The sequence below is a fragment of the Halichoerus grypus genome, chromosome 4, assembly GCF_964656455.1.
Source record: "Halichoerus grypus chromosome 4, mHalGry1.hap1.1, whole genome shotgun sequence".
Lineage (NCBI taxonomy): Eukaryota > Metazoa > Chordata > Mammalia > Carnivora > Phocidae > Halichoerus > Halichoerus grypus.
The window spans coordinates 135,202,615-135,229,830 of record NC_135715.1 but is presented as its reverse complement, the minus strand read 5'-3'; the positions used below and the strand labels follow the sequence as shown (position 1 = coordinate 135,229,830).

The 27,216-nt window shown below is 44.9% G+C and overlaps 1 protein-coding gene and 1 long non-coding RNA gene across 2 annotated transcripts in view; one reads left to right on the top strand and one right to left on the bottom strand.

Moving 5' to 3' along the window:
* PDK1 (pyruvate dehydrogenase kinase 1) overlaps positions 1 to 5,958 on the bottom strand; it is a 31,481-nt gene extending 25,523 nt beyond the window's left edge. The window contains exons 1-3 of the mRNA XM_036105519.2: positions 5,602 to 5,958; positions 3,647 to 3,788; positions 806 to 877 (exon numbers count right to left, since the gene is read on the bottom strand). Of these exons, the coding sequence (XP_035961412.1) occupies positions 806 to 877; positions 3,647 to 3,788; positions 5,602 to 5,803 (416 nt within the window). The 5' untranslated portion in view covers positions 5,804 to 5,958. The remainder of the gene's footprint in view (positions 1 to 805; positions 878 to 3,646; positions 3,789 to 5,601) is intronic.
* Positions 1 to 27,216, top strand: part of LOC118544007 (uncharacterized) — a 198,556-nt gene that overhangs the window by 111,563 nt on the left and 59,777 nt on the right. The window contains exons 8-10 of the long non-coding RNA XR_013447212.1: positions 4,014 to 4,094; positions 4,945 to 5,711; positions 6,406 to 6,704. This is a non-coding gene — a long non-coding RNA (uncharacterized LOC118544007). The remainder of the gene's footprint in view (positions 1 to 4,013; positions 4,095 to 4,944; positions 5,712 to 6,405; positions 6,705 to 27,216) is intronic.

Genomic DNA, 27,216 nt, shown 5'->3' with positions numbered 1-27,216 from the left:
TAAATACACAGTGTGCTTCATACCTAGGCAGAGAGTAAATCCTTGATGTTATTTTCAGACCAATACATGTTTAAAAAGTGAAATGTTGCCATCATCTTTAAAGACAGAAAAAGAAAATGTGTAATAAACTCTGAGGACAAGAAAAGAAGTGGTCTTTAAGTTCTGAGCAACATTCATTGGAATAAGCAGATAATTGCCTGAGAGGACTACCCGGGTTTATCAATTCGGGTATGCTGGTTATTAAATTGGTTGTATTACTTCCATTATCTTACAGGCCAGAGGTCATAAAGTGAGACCCACAGACACGTTTTTATAGGCCTTCAGTATTTAAAAAAATTTAATTAGTTGCAATCTTCAAAACTGGGAGGTTTTGCATTAAAAATCTAAACTTACTGCTTTTCTTTAAACCCCCACACACAAATCAGACAATCCGGATAGTGTTTCTGCATTGGCAAAGATTGGAGGGAGCTGAAGGTGGCACGCTGGAGCTGAAGGTGACTCTTCCCTAAGTGAAGAGTCCTCACCAGTCCCCTATCATCCGAATGGCACCGAGGCCACATCTAGATTTCCACTGATCATCACACTTGAATTGTGTCTTTTCTTATATTTACTGATGTACAGTATTTGCCGTACCTGTATGAGCTGCTATAGACACATATACTATCATATGTTCTGGAGTGGAGAGAAACTAATTTCCCTAAAGTGACCCAACAGCAGGTTTAAGCTCAATACATTTATATTTTTTATATGACATTTAAGGAGTATAAAAATTGTATTCAGAATAGGGTCAAAATAGTGCACTTACTCATAAATAGTTTTAGCATCTTCAGCACTTTTGTCTTTAAATTCAAGAAGTTCCTGAAGACTCTGGATATACCTAAAATGCAAATCAGTAGGGTAAATTTGTTCTTTTACATTTTGAAAGTTCAATATTGTGAAAATACTAAAACGGTATTTTTAATTTTAACATCTTTTAATTTTTAATTTAGAATAGTGCTACAAATTATGGTTGAAGTAGGATTTTTAGACCCATTCACATTTAAGCAAAGTGCCTGGGACAAAGTAGTAGAAGGTGCATTTTCTCCTAAAAACATAGGTTAAATTTGATTTAAGGATTTCAAGATTTCGGGTGCCTGGGTGGTTCAGTTGGTTAAGTAGCTGCTTTCGGCTCAGGTCATGATCTCAGGGTCCTGGGATAGAACCAACCCCCCCCCCCCCCCCCCCCCCAGTTTGCTTCTCCCTCTCCTTCTGCCCCTTCCCGCGCTTGTGCACACGCTGGTGCAGCATGAACACGCTCTCTCTCTCTCAAATTAATAAATAAAATCTTTTAAAATAATAATTTTAAGATTTCCTTTTTTTTTTTTTTTTAAGTTCTATACTCTAAGATAGCTTTTCAGTTTCTTAAATTTACCACTATACAGTATAAATGCTGATTGTCATGAGAACTGAGTCTGTTACCATGAACTATGTGATCTGGGACGATGACTTAGCTTGTCTTAGTCTCAGTAAAATGTGGAGGCCCGCCTATATCAGTCTATGAGTCTAACTTAAAACCTGAGCTTTAAAACCTTATACGCCGTATATATAGGCCTTGAGTGTTTAAAAAAAATTTTATTAGTTGCAATCTTTCAAAATTGGGAGATTTTACATTAAAAATCTAGACTTGTGGCTTTTCTTTAAATAAATACACAAAAATCAGATGATCTGGATAGTGTTTCTGCATTGGCAATGATCAGCTGGAGCTGAGGGTGGTTATCCTTTAGAAGCATGCACTCTCCAGGTTAATAGCTTATGTCCAGTCAACAAGTATTTGTTAAAAGCCTATAATTTACCACATAGTTCTTTTAAACAGAGCTGAACAAAAACAAAAGTCATGAAAATGTAGGTTTTTAATTTACCTAACAATTCAAGGTGGCAAATCACCTGTTAAAGACAGAGCAAAATGAGGAAAGCCAAATGACTTTGTCAAGGTCATGCTGCCAAGCACGATGGCAGTACAGGGCCAGAGGTGAAAACACTTCACTACTATTCAATGACCTTCCATAATACAGGGTCTGCTTTGGCTGCTCTGTTGGAACTTTATCTACAACTGTCTTTAGTAGGCATCCAGGGGCAATGAAAGTGTAAAAATCTGTAAATCCATATGTTGGTTTGGAAAGCTGTTCTTGACAAGCAGTGTGCCTCTCTGCAGTACAAAGCATTCCAAAGTCAAGTGATTCTGATATTTGCTTTAACCCTTACTTTTCACTGGCAAGAAAAACTATGCTCTTTATTCAAGAGAGAGTTGAGCACCTACAACATTTTAGGCACAGATCAGATTTCAAAATGCAGCATATTCTATTTTTAATGAAGAATTTTAAAAACAGGAATAAGCTTCCATAGAAAATTATATGTTCTCATTTATATTCCATCATAGTTCCTAAACAAATGCCTCTTCTTTAAACCACATTTATAATTGTCCCGTATTTGAACTAGATAGCAAGCATCTCATTATCACATATTATAGCAATCATACACTTCTTTCGCTTTTTTTTTTAAATTGAAGTTCTATCAGTTTCTCCTACAAACTATGATACCTACAAAAAAAAGCTAAGATCTCCATGAATCATAACTGGGAAAAATCTTGCAGCTAATTTTTTTTTTCCATTTAAGACTGAACTCTGGTAGACTCTTTTGTTTGAAATGTATAGTGCTTAAGAGAATAATACTTGTAAGTTAATAACATTAACAAGAAAGGCTGTATTTAAGTGGCCACATATGCATGCACCTCCACTGTCATATTTCGGAAGAGATTATAGTTTCTTGTATGATTCCACTAATTTCTAATTATTTTTAAATGGTAGAAAAAAGGGTGCCTGGATGGCTCAGTTGGTTAAGCAACTGCCTTTGGCTCGGGTCATGATCCCAGGGTCCTGGGATCGAGCCGCATCGGGCTCCCTGCTGGGTGGGAAGCCTGCTTCTCCCTCTCCCACTCCCCCTGCTTGTGTTCCCTCTTTCGCTGTCTGTCTGCCTCTCTCTCTCTCTGTCAATTAAATAAATAAAATCTTTTTTAAAAAAATAAAATAAATGGTAGAAAAAAGATTTTAACTTTTGTGCTTGATAAAGATATACTTCAATAAAATAAATTCAGTTTACTAAAAAAAAATATATACACCCTTTAATACATTTTATCATTCTGACTATAGCATGGTATAGTAGAAAGAAACAAATCTGGGCTTGAATCCCAGCTCCACTATGAGTGGTACTGCCTTTGGCAAAAGACCTGTAGGTGCCTCAGTTTCCTAATCTGTAAAATGGAGATAATAATGCCTAATGGGCAGAGTTGTCGAGGGGATTAAAGGTAATATACATAAACCCCTAGCCATCAACACATGACAGATATTTTTTATTATAATATGACATCCTGCAGATTCAATAACACAAATCATAAAGTTAGTGTGTGTATTTCTGTGTAGTTCTGATTTTTTTTTTTTTCAAAGTCAAGGATTGGTAGAGTCCAGGATTCAGGGGACAAGCCTAGACATACCCATAAAAAGAGGAGGAATGCTCTGAATCCACTGAAGAGTTAAAAAAAAAAGTATTTGCTTTCACCTTAAGTCAAGCCTACAAGTCCACTGAAACTGCAAACACAAGATGGGAATCTTACCAGCTTTGTACCAATTGAACTGATGGAGTCCTGAGAAGATTATCTGGAAGAAGACTTATTTCTTTCATTATATTTGCCAATCTAACAGGCAGCTCTTGCCGCAGAAACATAAATGAGGTCTTTTCACAAGCATTCATAGATCCTAAAACCAAACAGGGTGGGAACAGCAATAAGTAGAGGCCATAAGGCAGTAGAAGCCAAGTGGCAGGGAGAAACACAGAGGGAGTTATTGGGCAACGTCAGAGCGGTAGCATCACCATAATGACAGGGAAAGAAAGAGGAGGCAAAGGACAAGATAACCCACTCAATTGGGTTGTGAGGCATCCTAAATGACCTGCTAATTCCTGACATTCCAATTGCTTTGTAGAGTGATGAAGATACTTTCCTGTCTCCATCATCCGTACGGGATCATCTCAGAACCAAGGCAACCTGAGCAAGTCTGAGCAAGGTGTGAAGTCTAATGAACAGTAGGATGACCAAAGCCTATCCTATGTAACCAGTTGCTGCTATTATTTAGAAAATCTGCTTCCTAACTCCAGGTTTATAAGAAATGAATACCTAAGATAAACAGAGTAGTGGTATATGCATGAGAACCATGATAAACAAGACTCAGTGTAGAGGAGGGCTTTCAGGTAACAGAAAGCAAAAAATACCAATGCCTGTTCAGCAACCATCTTCAAGCTTTGAACCCCTGCACCCCCATCCCCCTGGTTTTTCAACTGTCTGATTCCTGGAAAGCAGCCTGCTCTTCTTCCACTCCTATCAAGATGCTAGGCAGAACATTTGTAGAATGGCCTTTGGCAAGCAGTTCCATTTAAAGTTAAACTAAAAAGTCATGTTATTTCAGCAATGCGTTTTAAACTCACGAATTTAATCTTGCTGCTTTAGCAAGAGGCAACCTTAGCAATAACTAGATTGTCCACAGCAGGAATGGCCGAATTAAAGGAAAGCATTTTCTTGAGAAAGTTTAATAGGATACTGTGAACAAGCCCAAATTCACCCCTTAATCACACTACAGTCATTTTAAGGTACAAACAAAAACGAGGGCTGTGTGCCAAAAAAATTTTGCCACTGTACACCACAATTTTAAGATAAACCTTCCGGCTATGCTGATATCTTTCGAGCCCACTAATGATCCATTATTGACTTAACAGTCAGTACTCACAATGCAGAAGATAATTTTTCCTACTGAAATTATACGACTATATTAGTTTTCCCTTTCCCCCTCAACACCCCCATAAGAGAAGTCAAAAAGTCTAACTTTTCAATTTCTCTGCAATCTGTTGCATCCTTTCTAGAGAAAACCAGGAAGCGTCCACCAGAGGAAGAGGAAAGTGGATAGGGTGCAATCTGGCAATCCCCACAGCACTTGTGTTCACGCACTTCACATGTGCTCAAGACTATGCTGATGATGAAATGAATGTGCTGTTGGTGGAAACACTATTAGGCAAGCGGCAAGGAAAACATTCTATGAAAACACTCGGGCCAGTTATAACCTGCTTCTCCTATCATCATGTCAACTTTATGCAATCATCATATACAAACTGAGCATTTATCATCACTCTGAAGAATCGGAACACGACTCCCGGAGGTGTGCACACACTTGCCTCTAGCTGGAGCTCGGCTCTTTGGAAGGGACCTGGCAGAGAGCATGGTTCTGCACACGTGCGCTGAAAGGCGGGAGGTCATTCCGCCCGCGGCCCTCCCTGTTTGTTTTTCAACAACACACAGTGAAAAGGCACACGCCCCCGGCCCGCCTGCGCCAGCACCTGAGCTAGAGGATCTGCCCGCAAGGAGGAAGGAAGCACCTAAAGCGCTGGGGGAGGAGACGTTAAGGAGGAGGGGTGCGCCGGCGGTGAGAGGGGGCCAGCGCGGGCCCGGCCCGGCCCGGGTCAGGGGCCGCATTTCCCCGCGCAGGGCCGCGCACAAAGGCCCGAGGCCCGGGCCGCACTCACCGAAGTCCAGGAACTGCTTCATGGAAAGCGGGGACGGCGAGAAGCGCGCGTAGAAGTCCACCTGGCCCGGAACGCCGCTCTCGGGCGCCGGCCTGGAGCCCGAGTCGGAGGTGAGGCTGCGGCTGCCGCCGGGGCTAGCCGAGCGCAGCCCAGAGCCCGGGCCGGCCGAGGCGGCTCCGCGCAGCAGCCGCGCCAGCCTCATGCCGAGCCCCGCTGGAGGAGCCGGAGCCGCGGCCGCTCGCCGCTCCGCGCCTCGGCCGGGCGGTACGTGAGGGACGTGGCGACCCTCAGGGGCGGGGAGCGGCTGTCACCGCCACGGCCACCGCCCCCCTCGCCGGAGCCCGGCCCCCTGCGCCGCTGGGCGGGACCCAGAGAGGGAGGCGGGGAGAGAGGCGGGAGCGTGCGCGGGGTCCGCCCCTGTGCCAAAGCCCAGCCTCCCGCGCGCCGGGGCGGGGCGGGAGAGCGAGGGGGCGGGTAGTGTGTGCGCAGGTCTGCGGGCGGAAAACCGCGGGAGCCGGGGCCGGCCGGGTGTCCGCAGTCCCGGGCTCGTGTCGCGGCGCAGCTGCGAAGCCCGCCGGTTGTGGCGGCGCCGGGGATGCTAAGCCGCGCTCGCCCTGTGGTGCGCCCCCTTCCCATGCTCTTTCAGAGCGAACCACACCTTCCTGCTTTCTGTGCCTCCTCCCCAGCCTCAGCCAAAAAGGGTTAAGGACTGGGCCGCGCTCCGCTTCCCACAACGGTGTGCTGCTGCGAGTCCGAGTGCGTTCCAGAAACTCTCCACGGTGATGCAAGCCCCATATTTTACAGGTGAAGAAGCCAAGACCCAGAGACCTTCAAGATCTGACCCTCGCCAAGCAGTGGTACAGAAATGCGAATGAACATGGGGGAGTGTATCCCTAAATATTATCAGCGACTGCAGATCCAGAAGATGATTGGCAGGCAGCCCAACTTGAAGCTTTTTGTGCAGGCCTTCTAGGCATGGTCAGCAACGTACTTAAAGGGTCCCTCCTCTTGACTTCACCGTCTTCTCAGCCTCACAGTTTGGTTGTTCCATCATTTCCTCTTCTCCAATTTCCTCGACTTATGATGGGGTACTTCTGGATATGGTAAGTTGAAAATGCATTTAATAAACTTATCCAGCATCATGGCTTAACCTAGCCGACCTTAAGCGTGCTCAGAACATTTCCATTAGCCTACAGTTGGGCAAAATCCTCTAACACAAAGCCTATTTTATAATAACACATACTTTATTGAAGTACTGTCCTGAAAGTGAAAAACAGAATGGTTGTACATAGGTTGTTTATCCTGGCAACTGTGGGGCTGAGTTGGAGTCGCAGCTGCTGCTGCAAGCATCACAAAAGAATATTGTACCACATTTCAACTTGCTTGGGAAAAGATCAAAATTCAAGGTATGATTTCCACTGAATGGGTATCGCTTTTGCTCCACTGTAAAGTAGAAAAATCGTAAGTTGAACTATTGAAAATCGGAAACTGTCTGTAGTGAATACAAGACTAGACAATTTCTTATTTTGGTTTAATCCCATAGAGCTGCAAAGGCAGCAATCTTTGCTGAAAATCACCACTGCTGCCCCTTCTCTCCACTGCTACTTCCCCATATATCCATCCCCAGTGCTTTGGTATGTCTTAGATGCAACAAAATTACTTTTTCATGGGTAGTTTATCAATAAAATATGTATACGTGTATATCTCAGCAGTTACTGGTATAGAATAACAATTCATTTCTTCATGATGGTCAGGTCTTGGGTTGTACTGATAAGGAAAATCTGGGTCCTAAGATGGCCGACCGAGCCAGTGAGAGCATCCCAGTCCTTGCCCCGGGGCTCTTCCGGGTTCTTCTCCCTGCTCTGCTTTCTGCGCGCACCAATCCAGGTTCTTCTCCCTGCCCCGCTTCGCGCACGTGCCAAAAGTGCCAAGTATGCGGAAGTAGAAGTGTATAAATTGCCCCTTTTGTTTGTGCTCGGGGCTCAGACGTTTGGAGACCACTCTCCTCTGAGCCCGCCAGCGTTAAATAAACCTCCGGTCTTCCAAGATCTCTGGGTGCCGCTTGGTTCTTCCGTCAGGCGAGCCAGTCCAGGTTCTGTAACATTTGGTTCCCTGACCGGGAAACCCAACCACGCTGGCCCATTGTTGCCACCAGTTTGGGGGCAACGGCGGGGCAGTGATGGAAGGAGGGATCGTAACGGAGAAGGCGCGCCCTGCCTAATTTTCGGCAGTCTCCTGCCCCGGTCGCCTCAGGCCGGCCCCGCTCCGCTGTTACTGCCGGACTCAAGGAGACTTGGCAGGTGAGGACCTGGTCCCAACATCGGATTCCGGTAAGGCCTGGGGCCCCAGGACCCAGACAGGCCCACCCCCATTGGGGTGGAAGGGGAGCCTGATCACCTCCCAGAGACCTCTTGGAGGTCTCACAGGTAGGGATTCCCAGGGAGGGAATGTAATAACTTCTGGAGTGTGAACGTGTGAGTGAATGTGCAGTCCAGCCCGGCTTGCTCAAGCTGACTGATTCTTTGACTCCACAGGCGGGCACCCTTATGGTCCCCAGAAGCCTATGGAGTCTGAGTGGGCCTGTCTGTGATTCCGTGGTGAACTGCATACAGTCTGTGGCAGCATCAGAATAGTTTCCGATCGTAAGTCACAACACTGAGACCGCTACGGCTAAGCCTCACTTAAGCTCCTTTAGGACACGGCCAGACGGGCATCTGATTGGTCTCCTCATCTCAGGAGGCATCCCCCCCCCCTTGTTTGTCTCTGTGCCACCGCACACGGGGACACCACCATGGGATCAGGGCAGAGTAAACCTACGGTTCTAGAGACCATGATCAAAAATTTCAAGATCTGGCCAAATTGCCTAAGCCCAGTCGTGTGTGAAATGCTTCAGAACACTTGATGAAGCAGAGCAACCAAAATTGAGATCATGAGACAGGCCTGGGGGTCTGGAATTTGCGCAGGGTCGGAGGACCTGGGAGTCAAGTCAGCCTTCTCTAACAAGGCAAGATCTCCAGCTGTTTAGGTTCTTTAGCTTCACAGAGCACCTTTCTCTGTCATCTCTGGGTGGTGGGAGGTTGGGGTGAGCATCCCCCAGGGATGGGACAGGTCTCAGGTAGGGAGAGGCAGGGGACACTGGCTCTTCTGGAGAGGACTGGGGCAAGGAAGTCGGGGGAGGAACCCTACTAAAATGAAAACAAAGAAGAGGTCAGATCAAAAACCAAGCTACTACACTGTTCAAAGGCAGATTCCGGTTGTCTGTCTGGGGTAGGGCTGACATTGGCGGTTTAAACAAGATACCCCAGGCCATACAGATCCTGCTGGTCCACTAGCCACACTCTGAACAGCAAGGCTTAGACATTGTTTCCAAACCTTCTTTATAAGAATCACCTGGGAGGACCTTGTTAAAAAGGCAACTATTTGGGGGATGGGGAAGCCAGGTGATGGGTATTACAGAGGGCACGTGTTGTGATGAGCACTGGGTGTAATACTATCCGGCCTATGCAAACCCACTGAATCAAAATGGGTGGGATGGGGGGAATATCCCAGAAGCTGTGTGTTTAAAAAGCAACCTCTGGGGACACCTAAGTGGCTCAGAAAAAAACTGTCAGACTCAGGATACCAAGCCTCATGAAAGAAGGCACAAATCTGCCAACTACAGGTCCAATACCTTGGTTTTCTCCTCACCCAAGGGAAAAGAGAACTAGGGCTAGAGAGGAAAAGGATCATCATCTCCCTGCCACAGCCCTGGACAAAAAGGGGCCTACGAGAATTCCTGGGGGCTGCAGGATTCTGCCACATCGGATCCCTGGGTTCTCAGCAATAGCAAGACCCCTTTATGATCTCTTAGGGGGACCAGATCAAGAACCCCCTGCCTGGACTGAAAAGGAAAAAATAGCGCTTGGGGTACTCACCCAGACTGTTGGGCCCTGGCAACTGCTGTTGCTTACCTGTCAAAGAAGCTGGACCCTGTGGCAGAAGGATGGCCACCATGCCTCAGGGCGCTGGCAGCCACAGTCCTACTCATCAAGGAAGTGGACAAACTTACCCTGGGGTAAGAACTTAACGTCGAGATCCCTCATGCAATTGTGTCCCTCATGAACACACAGGGACACTGCTTCCTTTCCAACTCTCGGCTGGCACAATACCAAGGGCTCCTCTGCAAAAACCCACAGGTCACCCTCGAAACAGTATGGACATTAACCTTTCTCCCCACGGAAGAGGGGGAACCAGACCATGACTGCTCCGAGGTGACTGATGAAGTCCACGTGAGCCGTCCAGATCTGTTGGATCAAGCCATAAAGAATCCAGAGCTCATGCTGTTCAGCGATGGCAGCAGTTACCTACAAGAGGGTGCCCAGAAAGCAGGTTATGCAGTAACCACAACCACTGAAGTCCTAGAAGCTAAGGCATTACCAGCTGGATGGTCAGCTCAATGGGCTGAATTATATGCCTTAGTCGGAGCCCTCACCCTCAGTGAAGGCAAGAGAGTCAACATCTATACTGACTCTTGGTACGCCTTTGCTACTGTACATATACATGGAGTCATCTACAAGGAAAGGGGCCTCCTAACCGCAGCAGGAAAAGCTATCAAGAACAAGGAGGAGATACTGAGACTCCTCGAAGCCATCTGGCTTCCAAAGGAAGTAGCAATCCTGCACTATAAGGGACACCAAAAAGGAGACAACCCCATAGCGCAGGGAAATCGTCTGGCAGATGAGGCAGCCAAGACCGCAGCCAGTGAGGACATAGACAGAGCCCCTTCCCTCACCATGGTGCTAACACCCCCCAGAAGACATCCCTGCCCAGTTATGCTAAAAAGGAAAAGGAATGGGCCATGGCTGAGGGGGCCACCCTGACTGAAAAGGGATGGTGGATGATGCCAGATGGGCGCATCTTTGTTCCAACAGTAACTGGAGGGCATCTGGTCAAGGAACACCACTGACTCACTCATCTGGGAAAAACTGCATTAGAGGCCCTTCTTAAGAAGCACTACTACATCAGTCAGCTGCTAGCACTATGCTGAGCAATGAGTGAACGATGCATAACGTGCTAAAAATAATGCTCGGTCTGCACCACGGTCCCTGCCAGGTGTCCAGAGGATGGGAGCAATCCCCTTTGAAGATCTAGAGGTAGACTTCACAGATGTGCAGCCGAGCAGGGGGTTTAGATATCTCCTAGTAATAGTATGCACATACTCTGGGTCGGTTGAAGCCTTCCCGACCAGGACGGAGCAAAGCCAGGAAGTAGCTAAAGTCCTCTTGTGGGAGATCATGCCCCGGTTCAGCCTGCCATTAACAATCCATAGTGACAGTGGACCCGCATTTGTGACAGACATTGTACAGGTCTTGACCAAATCTCTCAACATCACCTGGAGACTCCATACCACTTACCAGCCCCAAAGTTCAGGGAAAAGGGTTTTCGGGAGACTATGTAGTCAGGATGAACCCCGGCAAGTTGAGAACCCTATGTGAATTGGAATGGCCCACCTTTGATGTTGGGTGGCCTTCAGAAGGGACGTTGGATGTCCCAATGATTCATCGAGTATGGCGAGTCGTAACAGGAGAACCAGGACACCCTGACCAGTTTCCGTACATTGACTCCTGGCTAGGAATTGCTCAGACCCTTCCCCCCTGGGTGCGAGTCACTTGCAATAGGCCGGGACAGGCCAAGGTCTTAATCGCCTCATCCAAGCGACCTAAAGAAAATCAGCAAAAGCCCCAATCTCCACAAATCTAGCCAACGAGAGACGCGGGAACCCAAGAGGCACGATGAAGATGGGACGGTCCAACCTGGCTGTTCCATGATGTATTATCAGTCCTTCTTCACCACCAACCTCCTCAGCTGGAAACATAACACCCCATCCTACTCTGAAAAACCACAGGCCATGGTAGACCTCATAGAATCCCTCTTCCAGATTAATCGGCCAACCTGGGAAGACTGCCAACAGTTACTCTGCACCCTATTTAACACAGAGGAAAGGAGAATAATGAAAGGTGCACGGCAGTACCTGGAAAAGCACACACCAGCGGGAGTCATCAGCCCTGCTGCCTGGGCTAATACAGCTGCACCCGAAGCGCGCCCAGCATGGGACTTCACCACAACCGAGGGACAGGCCCACATCCGCTGGTACCAGGAGTCCCTCCTCTGGAATCTGGGTAGGAGCCAAGAAACCCATGAACATGACTCAGGTATGCTTGGTCACTCAACAACCAGGGAAGTCCCCCGGGGACTACTATGAAAGACTATGTGAAGCTTATAGGATATAAAATCCATTTGACCCCGAGGTACAGGAAAGCCAACAGATGGTAAACACCTCCTTCGTGGCTCAGGCCGCCCCAGACATCAGAAAAAAAACTTCAGAAAGGGTTTTGCTGGGATGAACATCACCCAACTAATAGAGATTGCCAGTAAGGTCTACACGAACAGGGAGGTCGCAGCCGAACGGGAAGCCGACAAAAAGTTGAAAAAGAAAGTCAGCCTCCTCGCCGCCACCCTGAAAGAAAAGGACAACATAAAGACGGGGAGACCCCAACCACCGAAAGGGGGGAAGCCCAGAACCCCCTTGGCAAGGGATCAGTGTGCCTACTGTAAAGAGAAAGGGCATTGGAAAAATGAATGCCCAGCTGCTACAAGGAAGAACCCCAAGACGAGGACCTCATAGGCCTTGCGGGAATGGACTCAGACTGAGGGGGACCCGGCTCTTTCCTCCTTGGCCCCCGTGAGTCCACGGTCACAATGAAGGTGGGGGGCCAACCAGTGACTTTTATGGTTGATACTGGGGCCAAGCACTCTGTTGTCACCTCCCCAGTGGCCCCTTTCAGCAAAAGGACTGCAACCATCTTTGGGGCCACTGGGACGCGGGTGATACAACAGCCCTTTTGCCAGACTTGCCAGTGTGAACTCGGGGGCCACAAGGTCCGACATGAATTCCTTTATCTGCCTGATTGCCCCATCCCTCTCCTGGGCCGAGACATACTCTCCAAGCTTAGGGCTCAGATAACCTTTGAGCCCACTGGACAGACTAGCCTCTGATTGAACCCAAGGCAAGAGGAGACCGGGTTTCTGAACAGTAGAGCGAACGACCAGCACCCTCAAGGGAACCTTAGCAAAATTTTGTCAGGAGACTAACTTACATGGCCAGATCTGCTACCCCTAGCTCTCCTGCGTGCTCACTGCACGCCAGGGACATCAGGTTTTTCCCCATTCCCCGTGCTTGGGAAGCCTTCCAGGAAAGTTGCATCAGGTTGGAGATAAAGGGATAAAGGAGCAGCTTCAGGCCCTGGGGACCACCCTAAATAAATTATAAAAGTACACCTTTGAGAGGGCCCCAATCTCCTTAGGGTCTCAGGTACACTCCTTCCAGATGGGACTCAGTTTGGGTCAAAGATTGGAAGAAAGAAGAAAGAAGAAAGCTCATCATTCAGACGAGGAGCCACGCCAGTGGAGAGTCCAGCCAGACTTCACGAACCCACTCCGGCTTCACCTTCGACAAGATCCCACCGACTGATGGACACCTGCTCACCGTAGTCCCTGGCTGTCATCGGCGTGATTTCCCTCATCTTGGGAGTCGGACTCTACACTGTTGCCCCTCCTGACTGGACTTTCCCCCAGAGGCTTCTACCTAAGGTCATAGATCCCACTTTTACTGGCCGTCTGCTGTCTACTCCTGAGCGCATTTCACCATGGTTTTCCTGGCCCCAGTCAGTCCTGGTCTTCTGCTACCTGGTGTGCTCTTAAGTTTATGATTAAGTCCGTGTTTGCCCCAAGCCTTGTAGTCAACCCTCAGAGTCAAACAGAATGATGCCCTCTAAACCAGGTGTTTAAAGGGGCATCAAAGGGGGGAATGATAAGGAAAATCTGTGTCCTGAGATGGCTGACCGAGCCAGCGAGAGAGTCCCAGCCCTTGCCCCGGGGCTCTTCCGGGTTCTTCTCCCTGCTCTGCTTTCTGCGCGCACCAATCCGGGTTCTTCTCCCTGCCCCACTTTGCGCACGCGCCAAAACTGCCAAGTATGTGGAAGTAGAAGTGTATAAATTGCCCCCTATGTTTGTGCTCAGGGCTCAGACCTTTGGAGACCACCCTCCTCTGAGCCCAATGGCATTAAATAAACCTCCTATCCTCCAAGATCTGCGAGTGCTGCTTGGTTCTTCCGTCGGGCGATCCAGTCCAGGTTCCGTAACAGTATAAAAATATGATATGTATAAAGAATGAGATATAACAGTCTCTTTTTAGAGTATACTAGTCCCACAAGGTTAGCTTGAAGGAGAACAGTGACCACCTGGAAACAGGTGTAGGTAGTTGAGGGGATGGGGTGGAAACAGCCCCTGAAAATGATGCCTCTAACAGTTTTTTCAGGTATCTGTTGATATGGTCGTTGTTACAACTTTGGTGAAAATACCTTAGAGGAAGCAGTATGAACATAAGACCATGAGATATGGAGAGAAAGTAAGGGTGGCATCTCCTTTCTATGTTTGCTGTTCCACCAGCCATACTCTGTACCCTTCAAATTTGGCCTTCCCTCATCCATGCTGTGAATGTTTGTTGAATGCCTACTGTAGGTACCAGGTAGTGTTCTGGGTGGCTGGGAATAAAGCCACATGCAATTCAGACAGGATCCCATATTCAGATATGCCTGCTCTTAGAAAGCATATACTATAGGGCCCGACATGGTAGAAAAATTTTATACCATATCTTCAAAATATTAGAGTGCCCGCTCCATGAAAGAATGATTAGATTTGTTCTGAGTGGCTGAGACAGCCGATGGGAGACTTAGGGGTAGAGACTCTAGGGAAACAGATCTGACTCACACATGGAAAAACTTTGGATGGTTATCTCCATTTGACTATGAACTGGCAGCCTTAGAGTGCCAGGGGGTTCTTGTCAGTTACCATTAGCATCTAGAGCAGTTTTGTAATGACACTGCAGGGAAGATTATAGGAAAGCAGTATGGTGTAATGAAAAGAACCTAGCGTCTGGTTTCAAATCCAGGCCCTGCCATATACTAGGTCTGTAGCCTTGAGTGAGTTACTTAAACTCTCCGAGCTTCAGCCTCCTTACCTATAAAGGGGGAATAATACTGTCTCCCTGAGTGAGTGTGATATACATGGGATAGCTATCTGTGTTAGCACGATGCCCAGGACGTACGAGACCCTCAGTAAATGGCATCTATTTTTTTTTTTTTATCGTTGTTGTGTTTTTTGTTTTTTGTTTTATTTCCTTATTAGGATTTTATCAGAATCACTCATACACGTTTTGCCTAAAACCAACTTTACCAAAGGTTTGGGATAAAACAATTTAAATATTAGCCATCCTTAAAATAGTCTCTCAACCATTTCTACAACTCTGCTCCAGCCTCCTGTTTGGTTGTTTTCCTCCTCCTCCCTTCTAGACCATTCCCTGAGCTCCAAAATCTTAACTAGTACACACAGTATTATTCAGCTCCTTTGACCCCTGTTTGCAGCTCTGCTGCTTTCCACCTGAGCATGTCAAGGTGCTCAGCTGAACAGTAACTTCTCTAGAAGTACCAAGAAAGGCCCAGCAAAAACCTTGAGGTTTATTTTAGCAACTTCATTCTCCCAGAAACCAATCCAACTATGTGGTTTTAAAAAAAGATTTTATTGGGCGCCTGGGTGGCTCAGTTGGTTAAGCAACTGCTTTCGGCTCAGGTCATGATCCTGGAGTCCCGGGATCGAGTCCCGCATCGGGCTCCCTGCTCAGCAGGGAGTCTGCTTCTCCCTCTGACCCTCCTCCCTCTCATGCTCTCTGTCTCTCATTCTCTCTCTCTCAAATAAATAAATAAAATCTTTAAAAAAAAAAAAAAAGTTTTAAAAAATTAAAAAAAAAAAATAAAGATTTTATTTATTTATTTATTTGAAGGAGAGAGTGAGAGTGAGCACGAGCCGGGGGGCGGGGAGGGGGGGGCGGGAAGCAGAGGGTGAGGGACAAGGAGACTAGGCCCTGAGCCCAAGCCTGACATAGAGTTAGATCTCATGACCCTGAGATCATGACCTGAGCTGAAACCAAGAGCCGGACGCCCAACTGACTGAGCCACTCAGACACCCCCCAATCCAACTGTTTAATGTTTTTTCTTTTCTCCAAAGTGATGTAGGAAAGACGTTAGGGTTCAAAGCTGACGGCCAAGAAAAAATTCTTGAGACATCTTTGATGCAAAAAGGTGGTTTTATCAAAGCACAGACACAGGACCCGTGGGCAGAACAAGTTGCACTGGGGTCATGAGGAGTGATCCATTATATACTTTCAAGTTGGGAGGGGGTTAGGGATAGTGTAAGCCTTCCAGGTATTTTGGAAACAAGGTTTCCAGGATCCTGAGGGGGCTAGCTATTGTTGGGAAAGGTCATTATTACTGTTTAGTAGAAATTCAGTCATGAGACCCTTCAGATGTATATCAGTGGGTCATATGCTTGGGGGATGATTGCCAACATGTATCTTGGGGGGTAGAGATAAAGGAAGTTTCCAAAAGAATTTTTATATGTTACAGTCTTACAAGTCCTGGGGGTTGGGCTAAGATTGCCTTTTGCCCTTAGCAAAGTATCAACATCGAGGCAGTTGAGTTCCTAGAGGAATGTCACTCTGCCCACCTCAAGGACCCGGCAATGGGCTGCAGGTAGTAAGGAAATTCAATAATTTTTCTTCTGCCTTTGTTTACCACACCAAAAATACATTCACCAAATATATACTCAGAGAAAAAGTATGTGAAAACACATAAAAAATGGTATCAACATTTTGCTTTTTGGTCAAAGGCTTTGTGTCCAGAAGCTGGAGAGAATATTAGATTTTTTTTCAGGTATCTGTTAACATGATGGTTGTTAAGACTGTAGTAAAAATATCTTAGAGGAAGCAGTTGTAGGGAAGGAAAAAATTGCCTTCCCTGTCAGGTTTTTCCAGCTGCTTTAGGAATTAAATTGACGTGAGACAGATTAACAGAAGTAAAACCCAAGATTTATTGTGTGCACATGGAGACCCAATAATGAAAGTGACACCCAAAGAAATCACCAAGGCTGGCAGGTTTTATACGTTTTAGACAGAGAATAAATTTAAGAGGAATTGACAGGCTAAAGAAAACAGATGTTTGGGAACTTTCATTAGTAAGGAATTCTAAGAATTTGGGCTGAGGTTGTAGATTAGTAAAAAGGAACAAGGTTTGTTTCTACAACTTTAAAGTCTCTGATGATAAGGATATCTTTTTACTTCTTAGTACAGGGAAGGTACCTTTCACCAAGAGGACTTACTTCCTGCCTTCAGGGGGTATAGGGGAAGGTCCATCCTTGTCCTGGCTGTTTCCCAAGTAGCTTCAATTCAAAATAACCAATATGCCATTGTGGCATATTTTAGGGTGGCCTGCCCCGGGCCCCTCCAGTTCCCTCTGAAACTTCCCTGGAAGTTTCACATAGGAAAAGCTGAGCTGGTGACTATGGAGAGAGACACTGAGTTAGTAAATGAGTGGTAAGAGATCTGCAAAGAGAAAAAGGAACATAGATTAGAATGAGGACAAACAGAAGAACAATTCAGAGTCCATTCCCCCACACCCCATTAAACTAGCCCCCAGCCCCAGAGATAGATCAGTCCAATAAAATGTCCGTGCTTCATTTACCTGCTGAAAATATTAATCCTTTCTTTCAACAGATTGAAGTTAGGTATTACTTGTCCCATTTGGTTTCCACGGAAGCAACATTTTTTCACCAGTGACTGCCTAAGTTCCGCCTTTCCTGCCGTTGTATATTGGGCATGACAATTTCTGAGTACCATAGAGGCTAAGCTGTTAACTTCTGATTGGAGTAGTTTCAAAGTTTGTGTAGTGGTATTGAACTCTCATTCCACTACATAGGGAGACTTAGGATTGCCTTTTCTAATTCATAATCTCCAAGATTTGGGAATAAAAACCCTAAATGCTGAAAAGAAGGCAGACTTGAGATGTACAAGCAGAATTTCTATGATTTTTCAACATGCATATTTATGTGGCATAATTTTTACGAACAAAAGAGCCCAAGTTTGTACGTTGGCATTTAGGGTGGAGTGTTTAGTGACAGAAGGAGCCAGGTATGAGTCCACATTGTCCTGGACATTTAGGTGGGAACCCTTTATACACTTTGTTGCCACATAAAATTAAAAGAGGGGTATGATTTACAGACAAGGTTAGGTTGAAACCTGTAATTTTTAAAGCCTGGAGCATTCCATGACCTTTGCCGTTGATAATGTTAACGTCCATACATCTCTATTTTTCATGCGATCCTATCAGACTGTGAGAACAGAACAGGTTGTAAGGTATCTGATGTAGGTCTGTAGTTTGGTTCTGGCAGCTACAAAGCTTACTTTTGTCACCCAGCCAAGGAAATCTGCAATTTCAATCCACCCACATATAGTTCGTGGTATTGGGCAGTCTAACGAGAGAGGCAACCAAGCTACCGCCTCTTGTACAAGGCTCATATGTAAACCACTGGGTGATTTGGCAAACTTTTATGCTAGGGTTATTTTTAATCTCCTTGCCAAGTTTGAAAATGCCATTTTCAGCATCAAACCAGAGAGTTTGGTTGTAATACAAGCTGGGTGTATCACCCAGGAGAAGTCCAGTGGGTCTGTGTTCAGTGTAAAGGGAAAAATCTTCAGCTGTTGTTTCAACCTTCACAAGGGATAGTCCTTGGGCTTCTGTAGAGATTTTTGAGGCCCACGTAACTCACTAGGGAAAAAGGCAAAGTGACTTTCTTCTGATCATGGATATCACACCTTGTTGTTTACCCTTCGCCCATGCTCAGTCTCTCAGGTGTTTACATCGGCAGGGACAAAGACCAGTTCCAGTTGTTTTCTGCATTATCTAGTTGTTGACATAGTCAACAGTCAGACTGATTAATGTTTGGTAAACTGGCATAAGTGGGTGTTTGGTCTGCAACCAACTTGTTGAAAAAGAGTTAGTAAGAAGACATGGGTTGGAGAAGAGCCCACAGTGGAAACTTAGAGCGGGGAAGTAGGATAGATAGAGACAAGCATTCTCTAGAAGTCTGCCTTTTATTAAATGATGTATAAATGTGGAAAAAGTATTAAAAAGAAAGGTGTTTTGTTTTAATATCATGGGATCTTTTTAAAAAGGAAGGGTAGGTTAGGGGTGCCTGGGTGGCTCAGTTGGTTAAGCATCTGCCTTCGGCCCAGGTCATGATCCTGGGGTCCTGGGTTCGAGCCCCGTGTCGGGCTCCCTGCTCAGTGGGATGTCTGCTTCTCCCTCTCCTTCCTGCTCGTGTTCTCTTGCTATCTCTGTCACGCTGTCTGTCTCTCAAATAAATAAATAAAATATTAAAAAAAGGAAGGGTAGGTGAAAGAGAGTTTTCTTGGGAGAAGCTGTCTATGTCATGGTGCCCTCTGCTTCTGAGGCCTGGGACTGGGCCCTACAAATCCTTATTTTCAGGGCATCTATAGGGGTCATCTCCCAGTTGTCTTGTGAGTGATGATCTGGGTCTATTTTAGTGTGCCTTGCTTGAATCCCAGGAGGATTTCTTTTCTATTTTGATGGCAGTGTAGGTGGTCATAGCACCTTGTAAGCTCCTTTTAGGCAGGGCTACAGTGCATTTTCTTTTCTAAAGACTTTGATATATGTCCAGCCTCCAGGTCGGAAGGGGTGGCTCATCAGTTGGTGGAGGCCGTGGCTCTTCTACCTGTTGGTGATATGCTTCAAGTATAGTAGTTCTTGTATATAGTTAGTCATAGCATCAAATTGTTCACTTAATCCACAAATGAAAGGTTTAGAGATACCAGTAGGCATTGGATGACCAAACACTTTTTTAAAAGAGATCAGTCCATGTCTCCCATTTGGAATATTCTGGATCTTAATAAGAGCCAAGTGCAGTGCTTCTGGCCGCTGAAGTCCGTTTCTTAACAGATCTTTTCTAAGGTCCTTTTTAGGTCTAGATTTTGATGTTCCATTTGCCCTGATGATTGAAGTTGATATGCAGTGTGAAATTGTAATGAGTGCCCCAGAGTTTTTGCAAGCAGGTTGTTTATCTCAGCTGTAAAATGAGTTGCTTGGTCCAACTCAACCCATAAATGAATGTCAAAGTGAGGAATAATCTCAGCTATTAATTTCTTTACCACTGTTGCAACATTAGCACATCTGGTCAGATAGCATTCAGTCCATTCACTAAACAGGCAGATGGTAGTCAGACAGGGAGAATAGCTCAAGGCTGTGGGCAAGTCTATAAAATCCATTTGAAGTGCCACAAAGGGCAATGTGGGCCTAGAAGAACTTCTTGGGGGTATGCTGATTCGGTAAGATTACAAGGAGTAAGTACACTGCGAAATAATTTGGTCAGAAATTTTGTGGATGCCAGGGCAGAACCAGTTGTCTTTTAGTACCTTAATTATTCTGTTTGCACATGTTAACCTTGAAAATAAACTGCAAGTTATTTTACCAGTAAAAATGGGTTTATATGGGAATAGCAGAGAATTGTAGTTTGGGACAAGTAGTTTATGGCAAAACTGTAGGCAGGTCTGCAGAGCAAAGGAGAGGAGTGCTCTTTTATAGAGGAAAGGGGAAGTTGGGAAGGCTGTTACAAACAAAAAGTCCATTGGGGTAAACTGGGAGTTTGAAGTATAGTGGCTTTTCATTGGCTGATTTGTGACTGTCTCTCATTAGCTGAGCTGCTGGGATAGTAAAGTAGTTTTGACTTGCAAGGTAGTCTCTTCCTGTTGGGTCTGCAATTGAAAAGGAGTGGTAGAGTGTGAGAGCTGCCCCCCCTCCCCCAAACAAACCTCCCAACTCCATTCTAGTGAGGTTTTCCTTCATTAATTTTCACACATGTGTCCCATTTGGTGGGAGATAAGTGCTAGCCAAAAGGTTAAAAGTAAAGGGGCTACGAAAGAATCCATCTGGTAATCATTTGCACCCTTTTGTATCCAATTATCTTTTTCAGGTTGGAGGGCATTTGCCTGATAATTAATAATATCAGTCCGGGATAAAGGTAGGGTTAAAAATTGGGTGGACTGAGGATAAGGGGGGTGGTCTGTTTAGGGCTGCATGTTTAGCAGCTCTGTTAGCCCTGTGGTTTCCTAAAGATATAATATCAATTCCCTTAGTATCAACTGAGTAGTGAATAATGGTAATTTTAGAAGAGAGGTGAATAGCTTTTAATAGGTTAGCGATTATGAGCCCATTAGCAATGGGAATCTCCACCAAAGGTAAGAATCCATGAGATTTCCTAATTGTGCCAACAGCATGGCAGACTCCAGAATCTCTGTCAATAGTAGCAGTTCTCCCCTCCCACCAGTGTGTGAGCTCTACTAGTCAGAGCTATGAGTTCAGCCACTTGGGCTATTTCACAGTGAGCAAAGAATATGCCTCCATTGGTTTGTGTGGGAAAATTGTGGCACACCCAGTTACTGTGTTTCCCTGGAAATTTTGTTTGCAGGAGCCATCACAAAAGTAAGTCTGGATTGTCTGGCGGGATGTCCGAGAGATCCTCTCGTGGTTTTGAGATCATACTTAGAATTGTAAGGCAACTGCGGGGAATGGAGTGGGGCTCTCCATTATCAGAGGGGGAGTAAGGTAGCTGGATTTAAAGTTTTTCAACGATATAAGATGACAGGTTAGTCAAAAGAGCTTATTCGTAAGTGGTTTGTCATTGTGTAGAGAGCTGCTGTGTCTGATGAACTTGTAAGGGCGCAGGCACAGCATGGGAGCACACGGGAACAGAGGAGCCTAACGGAAGAGTACTGGCCTTGTCCATCGAGGTGATGCTGCATGTACGTATGGGGCACACCTGATGCCACACGGTCTAACTGGCATGGGAAGTACGCTGTCGGCCGTACAGGGGGGGCAGAAGGTTGTCCTCGCATGCCTGCAGCGAAGCCATTATTTTCATGGCAGTATGGATGGAAGGGCTTGTCAAAATTGGGTAAGCAAGGAGTGTGGACAGAGGTCATTTTAAGACTTCAAAAGAGGTTAATGCCTCTGAAGACCAGAAAAATAGGCTATGGGGTGATATCTGAGAAAAGAGCATGCAAAGTTCTAACAAAAACTGCAGAATTGGGAATCTGTTGGTGGCAGTAGTGAGCTGCCCCTAAAAATGGACTTTAACTGTTTTGGGGAGAGGGCTGGACAAAAGAGACTCAAGGCATTTTGGAGTGAGCTTTTGAATGCCCTGAGATATCTCATGTCCTAAATGGATAACAGTTGCATGTACCCACTGATGTTTAGATTTAGAGGTTTTATGGCTTTGTTCAGCTACTGCCTTTAAGTGAATGAGGGAGTTATAAAAGCTCCCTACTCAGTTTGATTAGAGTAAAAGGTCATCAACATACCGCACTAGGGTGGAAGCTTGGGTGAGGGTTAGAGTCCAGGCTGGCTTGAAGGACTTGGGGAAATATTGAGAGAGACTCATAGTAGCCTTGTGGACTATGAGTCCATGACAGTTGTCTCCCTTTAAATGGAAATGCAAAAAGAAATTGCAAGTCTGGGTGGGATTGAAAAGAAAGCTGAGGAAGGTGCCAAGGAATCACAAAAGAGTTTATTTTTGTCCCTTAGGTCCTTTACAAATCAATAAATTTGGTTTCCCTCTGAGTCAACCTTTGCCTTCTTTCTTTACTGGCAAGATTGAGGTGTTATAGGGTGAGGTAATAAAGACAAGGACATCCTGTTTTAAGAGAGGGCCTATTATGTCTGAGTGGCTCTTGATTTCCACTTAGGTCATGATCTCGGGGCAATGGGATCAAACCCCACATCAGGCTCAACGCCCAGGGCAGACTCTGCTTGAGATTCTCTCTCCCTCTGCCCCCCCCCCCCACCTCGTGTGCATGCACTCGCTCTCTCTCAAATAAATAAATAAATTTAAAAAAAAAAAGAGAGAGGGCCTATTATAGGGTTAATTCCTTGCTCTGGTTTCTGGAGAAGACAGTTTTGAGCTACTGATTGAAATGGTTTATTCCTTTTCCAAGAAATGGAAAAGGGCTCTGCACTTCATGACAGTTCAACTTCATTTGCATGTGTAGCCCAAAGACAAATTGGACATCTTTTAAAGATTCATCCTCTTCTGAGGAATTTAGAATAAGATGAGTTTCCATTAAAGAAAGTAGGAAACTTGGGATTTGGTCTAATGGTCTAATTTAAAAAATGCCTTTCTCACTGAGATGTATAGTGGCATTAAATTAACAGAATTCTCTACCAAGGTTTGCCAGTGAACAGCTAGAAACAAGGAAGGCGTGATGAGTGTGAAAAGGGCCTAAGGGTCTTGGGGTGGGCTAAGACTCTCACAGCCTGAATAGAATCAGAGGTGGTAAGTAGAGAGAAATCTGAACAGATGGTCGCACCAGTATCAGTTAAGAGATCCAGTTTCTGGTTGTCTATTTTAAGTTTTATGGTAGATCTGGGGTGCTACTGAGGATCGGCTGACCCTGTCAGTTAAGGGAGAATTGTCCCTCATGAGAAATAGGAATTTTCTGAGGGTTGTGGGGTTTAGGAGAATTGCGTGTTAAGCCCTCCTTTTTCTTAGGTGCAGGACATTTTCTCTTCCAATATCTGCTTTTGTTTCTTGCAATATCAGCAATCGTTTAGAGGCAAATAGGGAGATTTCTGAGTGGGCTGAGTTATTCTCAGTGTCATGCTTCACCTTTCCAAAGATTCAAGTTGCAAAGCAAGAACTATTGCTTTTGGTTCCTTGTTTTCCCTGCTTTCCTGCAAACTATTTTCAAAGAACTGGGTGGGTGCCTCCATTCTTAGACTTGGAAGTTGCCCCACCCAACTGACCACATTCTTGTGGATTTGTTTTTTTCATATTGGGAGGAAATTTCCCGTTACAGCAGAGATTAGATTTCTATGTTCTGAGGCTTCTGGAATGAATGCAGTGTGCCTTTGAAAAGGTTGTATAAAATGTTCAACAAAGGCTTTTTGGTGTTCCCCTCCTTTCTGAGTGCATATTTCAACCTTAGACCAATTTATTTGGGGAGTGAAGTCCTCCAGTATCGCTCTATTGACCCTTGAATATCAGCCTCTAGCTGAGCCATCTCCTGGTCATTCATAGGAGGGCTGGGGAGAGGCTCTGGCCATCTGTTTCCCTTGTCAGGTGACTTTTCTCCAGGGAGCCATCTGGCCTGTCTGAAAACTACCTGTTAATCACAGGCTGGAAGAACTCCCCTTGGTAGCCAGTCAAGGTCTCTGTGAATGAGGTGAGGTTGTGCGTAGTTACTAGTCTTTGTAATTCCTCTCTAAGTTTGTTAGGATTCTCTAAGAAGAGAGGTGAAGGAGCTTTACGATGTAAAAGGTCTGTTACTGTCCAGGGGACATGAATTCTTTGCAGTGGAGGTCTGTAGACATTGCATAGGAATGCTTGAAGCTGGCAGAGCTTGATTACAAAGCCTTGGAAAATATGAGGAATTTTAAGGTACAGGAAATTGAGCTTTGTTGGACTTCCCAGGTGTTCCTGCTAGATTTACTCCCTGAGGTTCAGCATTTACTCAAGTAACGTGTGTTCCCTGGGCCTAGAGATAAGGCCAATGTGCTCTCTGTAAACCTTGCAAAGAAAGAAGTTAAGATAGGCAGCTGGTTGTTTAAGGGTTCTTCTTGGGGAAGCTAAAGTTCTAGGATTTAAGGAAATCGGCTGAGGAGATGGCACTGGGTTGTGAAGGGAAGTGTCTAGACCATGGGCCCAGAGATCCAAAAGATCTTCTAGAAGGTCAGTGATAGGGATTGGGGGCTAAAAGAGGGGTATAAGAAGGAGGATTTATGTCAGATTTGGTTTCTAATTCTTGTTTTAAATCTGACTTTGGTTCTTTAATTTTATTAAGGGATTCTCCAAGGTTATCTGCTATACTTTTTCATGTTTTCCTTTCAGTTTGATACTCCCATAAACAATAAGGCAGCTGCTTGGAATGAGAGCTTTCCAAAAAAACAAAAAAACAAAACAAAAAACAATTCAAATATAGAAGTTTTTCCAATTCAAAAGATCTGTCGTTTGGCCATTGACATGTGGGATCACCATGAATCTATTTATTCCAATAGTAAATATATAGAAGAACCTGAAGGCAGCTTTACAGGCTTAGAATAAATCTTTACCATGGATGTAAGAGGTGAACCTGAAGAGGACATAGATGATGCAACAACCCCCGACCCAAAGTTTACTCCCAAAAATAATCCAAGAACGCAAAAACTTTGTTGCACAGGTGGTAAGAATGATGTGGTGTGTACGGTGTCTCTGGTCTCCCACAAATGGGAGACATATCTAGTCACAGACCCACTTATCAGTGACACCAGGCAAGCACTACTGGAATGAGATTTCTCCAGCTCTGACAAGCAAGGAAGCTACTCTCACACCACTGGACCCTGCCGATAGAGATTCCAGTAGGCTGACATGATAAGAAATCTTACCTTCCCGCTGGCTGTATACCAGATGACCCAGTCTCTTAGCTGAGGCAGGGTGAGCAATCTCCAGCAAGTTAGAGTGTCCTGCTGACTAAGCCAACTGTAGGGGAGGAAAAAATTTCCTTTTTTTCTCCAAGATTCTTCCTACTGCTTTACAAATTAAATTGACATGAGACAGATTAAAAAGAGAAAAAACCCAAAGTTTTATTATGTGTGCATGGAGGCCCAATAATGAAATTGAGACCCAAAGAAATGACCAAGGCAGGCAGTTTTTATGCATTTTAGAGAGACAGTACATTTGTGAGGAATTGACAAGATAAAGAAAGCAAACGTTTGGGAGCTATAATTAGTAAGGAATTCTAAGCAGAATTTGGGCTGAGGTTGTAGATTAGTAAAAAGTAACAAGGTTTGTTTGTACAGCGTTCTCAACTTTAAAGTCTCTGCTCTGGTGATAAGGATGTCTTTTTACTTCTTAGTACAGAGAGGGTACCTTTCATATGGGAGATTTATTTCCCACTTTCAGCTGGGATGGAGGAGGGTCTGAGTGTTCTTGCCCTGGCTGTTTCCCAAGTAGCTTCATTCAGAATAACCAGTATGCCATTGTGGCACATTTTGGGGTGGCCTGCCCTGGGCCCCTATACAGCATGAACATAAGACCATGAGATGTAGAGAAAGCAATCAAAACACAGTACCTCTTTTATATGAGCTTTACCAAAGGGCTCTATTATTTAACTATGTAGATATAAAGCATACTTAAATAATTAGGTTCTGTAAAAGTCTTTATATATCACGTACATGGGCCAGATCTTCTCAGTTCACTGAGAATTTATGGTTCATGTTGGCTGGTTTGACTGAAAAAAGTGGAAACAGCAACAAACAAACTAGACTGTATTAGCCTGTCACCATTACTCTCTGGCTTCATGGGGCTCAGAGGACAAGACGAGAGAAAAGTCATATTTATTCTCCTGTCCCTTCCTGCCAGGCAGTGATTTGTGTCTGTCTTAGGTATGGCCACAGCTCTCTCCCCATGCCCAGCAGGCCCTAGAGGTGGTACCAGGTTCCCAGGTTGTTAATTGGGACGCTTCAGCATCCTGGCTACTTAACTCTGCCAACACCTCTGTTAGTAGTCCCTTCAAGCACTCTTCAGTCTCCTCTTTGAGGGTGCTACCATTTCCTGCCCCACAACCCTGACTGATGCATCAGAAAGGTAATTTTTGAAAAAGTTAAAATCATGGCTTTGAAAGTAGCTATAAAATGAACATGTCATTATCGTATTGTATACTTTAAATCTTACAACTTTGTCCGTTTTACTTCAGTAAAGCTGACAAAAAATGAATATGCCAAAAATTGAATTAACACATTAATTAATTGAGGGAACCAGAAAAGATGTTACAACCAGTTCAAAGGAGAACTAAAAAAATAGGAAAAGAGAAGTGAATTAGCAAAGGGCATCAAAATTGGCTTTTTCCCCCCTTAGGAATCAGAAACCCTCCATCTGACAGTTTGTTTTCACGGATATAGGCAAGAGTTATTTGCATTATCAGTTATCTACAATTTACAGAGTTATAGCTCAAAGAGGATGAATCAGAATCAGACACCTTAGAAAGTCATGCTGTAAGCAGTGCTTTGTATTCCACTGGAGCATGATTTTTTTTCTTACATACAGTTGCCTTCTTAAGGAGAACAAAAATTCAACTGAGTACAATTTTTAAAAATTTTTTATTATTGAAGTATAGTTGACATACAGTGTTATTAGTTTCAAGTGTACAACATAGATCAGCAGTTCCATACATTATGCAATGCTCACCACAATGAGTGTAGTTACCATATATCACCACACAATGTTATTACAATATTGTTGTCTATATTCCCTATTCTGTACTTTCATCTCAGTGACTTATTTATTTTATAACCAGAAGTTTGTACCTCTTTTTTTTTTTTTTTTTTTTAGATTTTATTTACTTATTGTGAGAGAGCACCAGTAGAGGGGAGGGGCAGAGGGAGAGGGAGAAGCAGACTCCCCGCTGAGCAGGGAGCCTGATGCAGGTCTCCATTCCAGGACCCTGGGATCATGACCTGAGCCAAAGGCAGATGCTTAACCGACTGAGCCACCCAGGCACCCAGCGGTTTTTACCTCTTAATCCCCTTTACCTATTTTGCCCATCCTGCAACCAAGAGTTTGTTCTCTGTATTTATGAGTATTTTCTGTTTTGTTTTTGTTGTTTCATTTATTTTGTTTTTTTATAATACACATATAAGT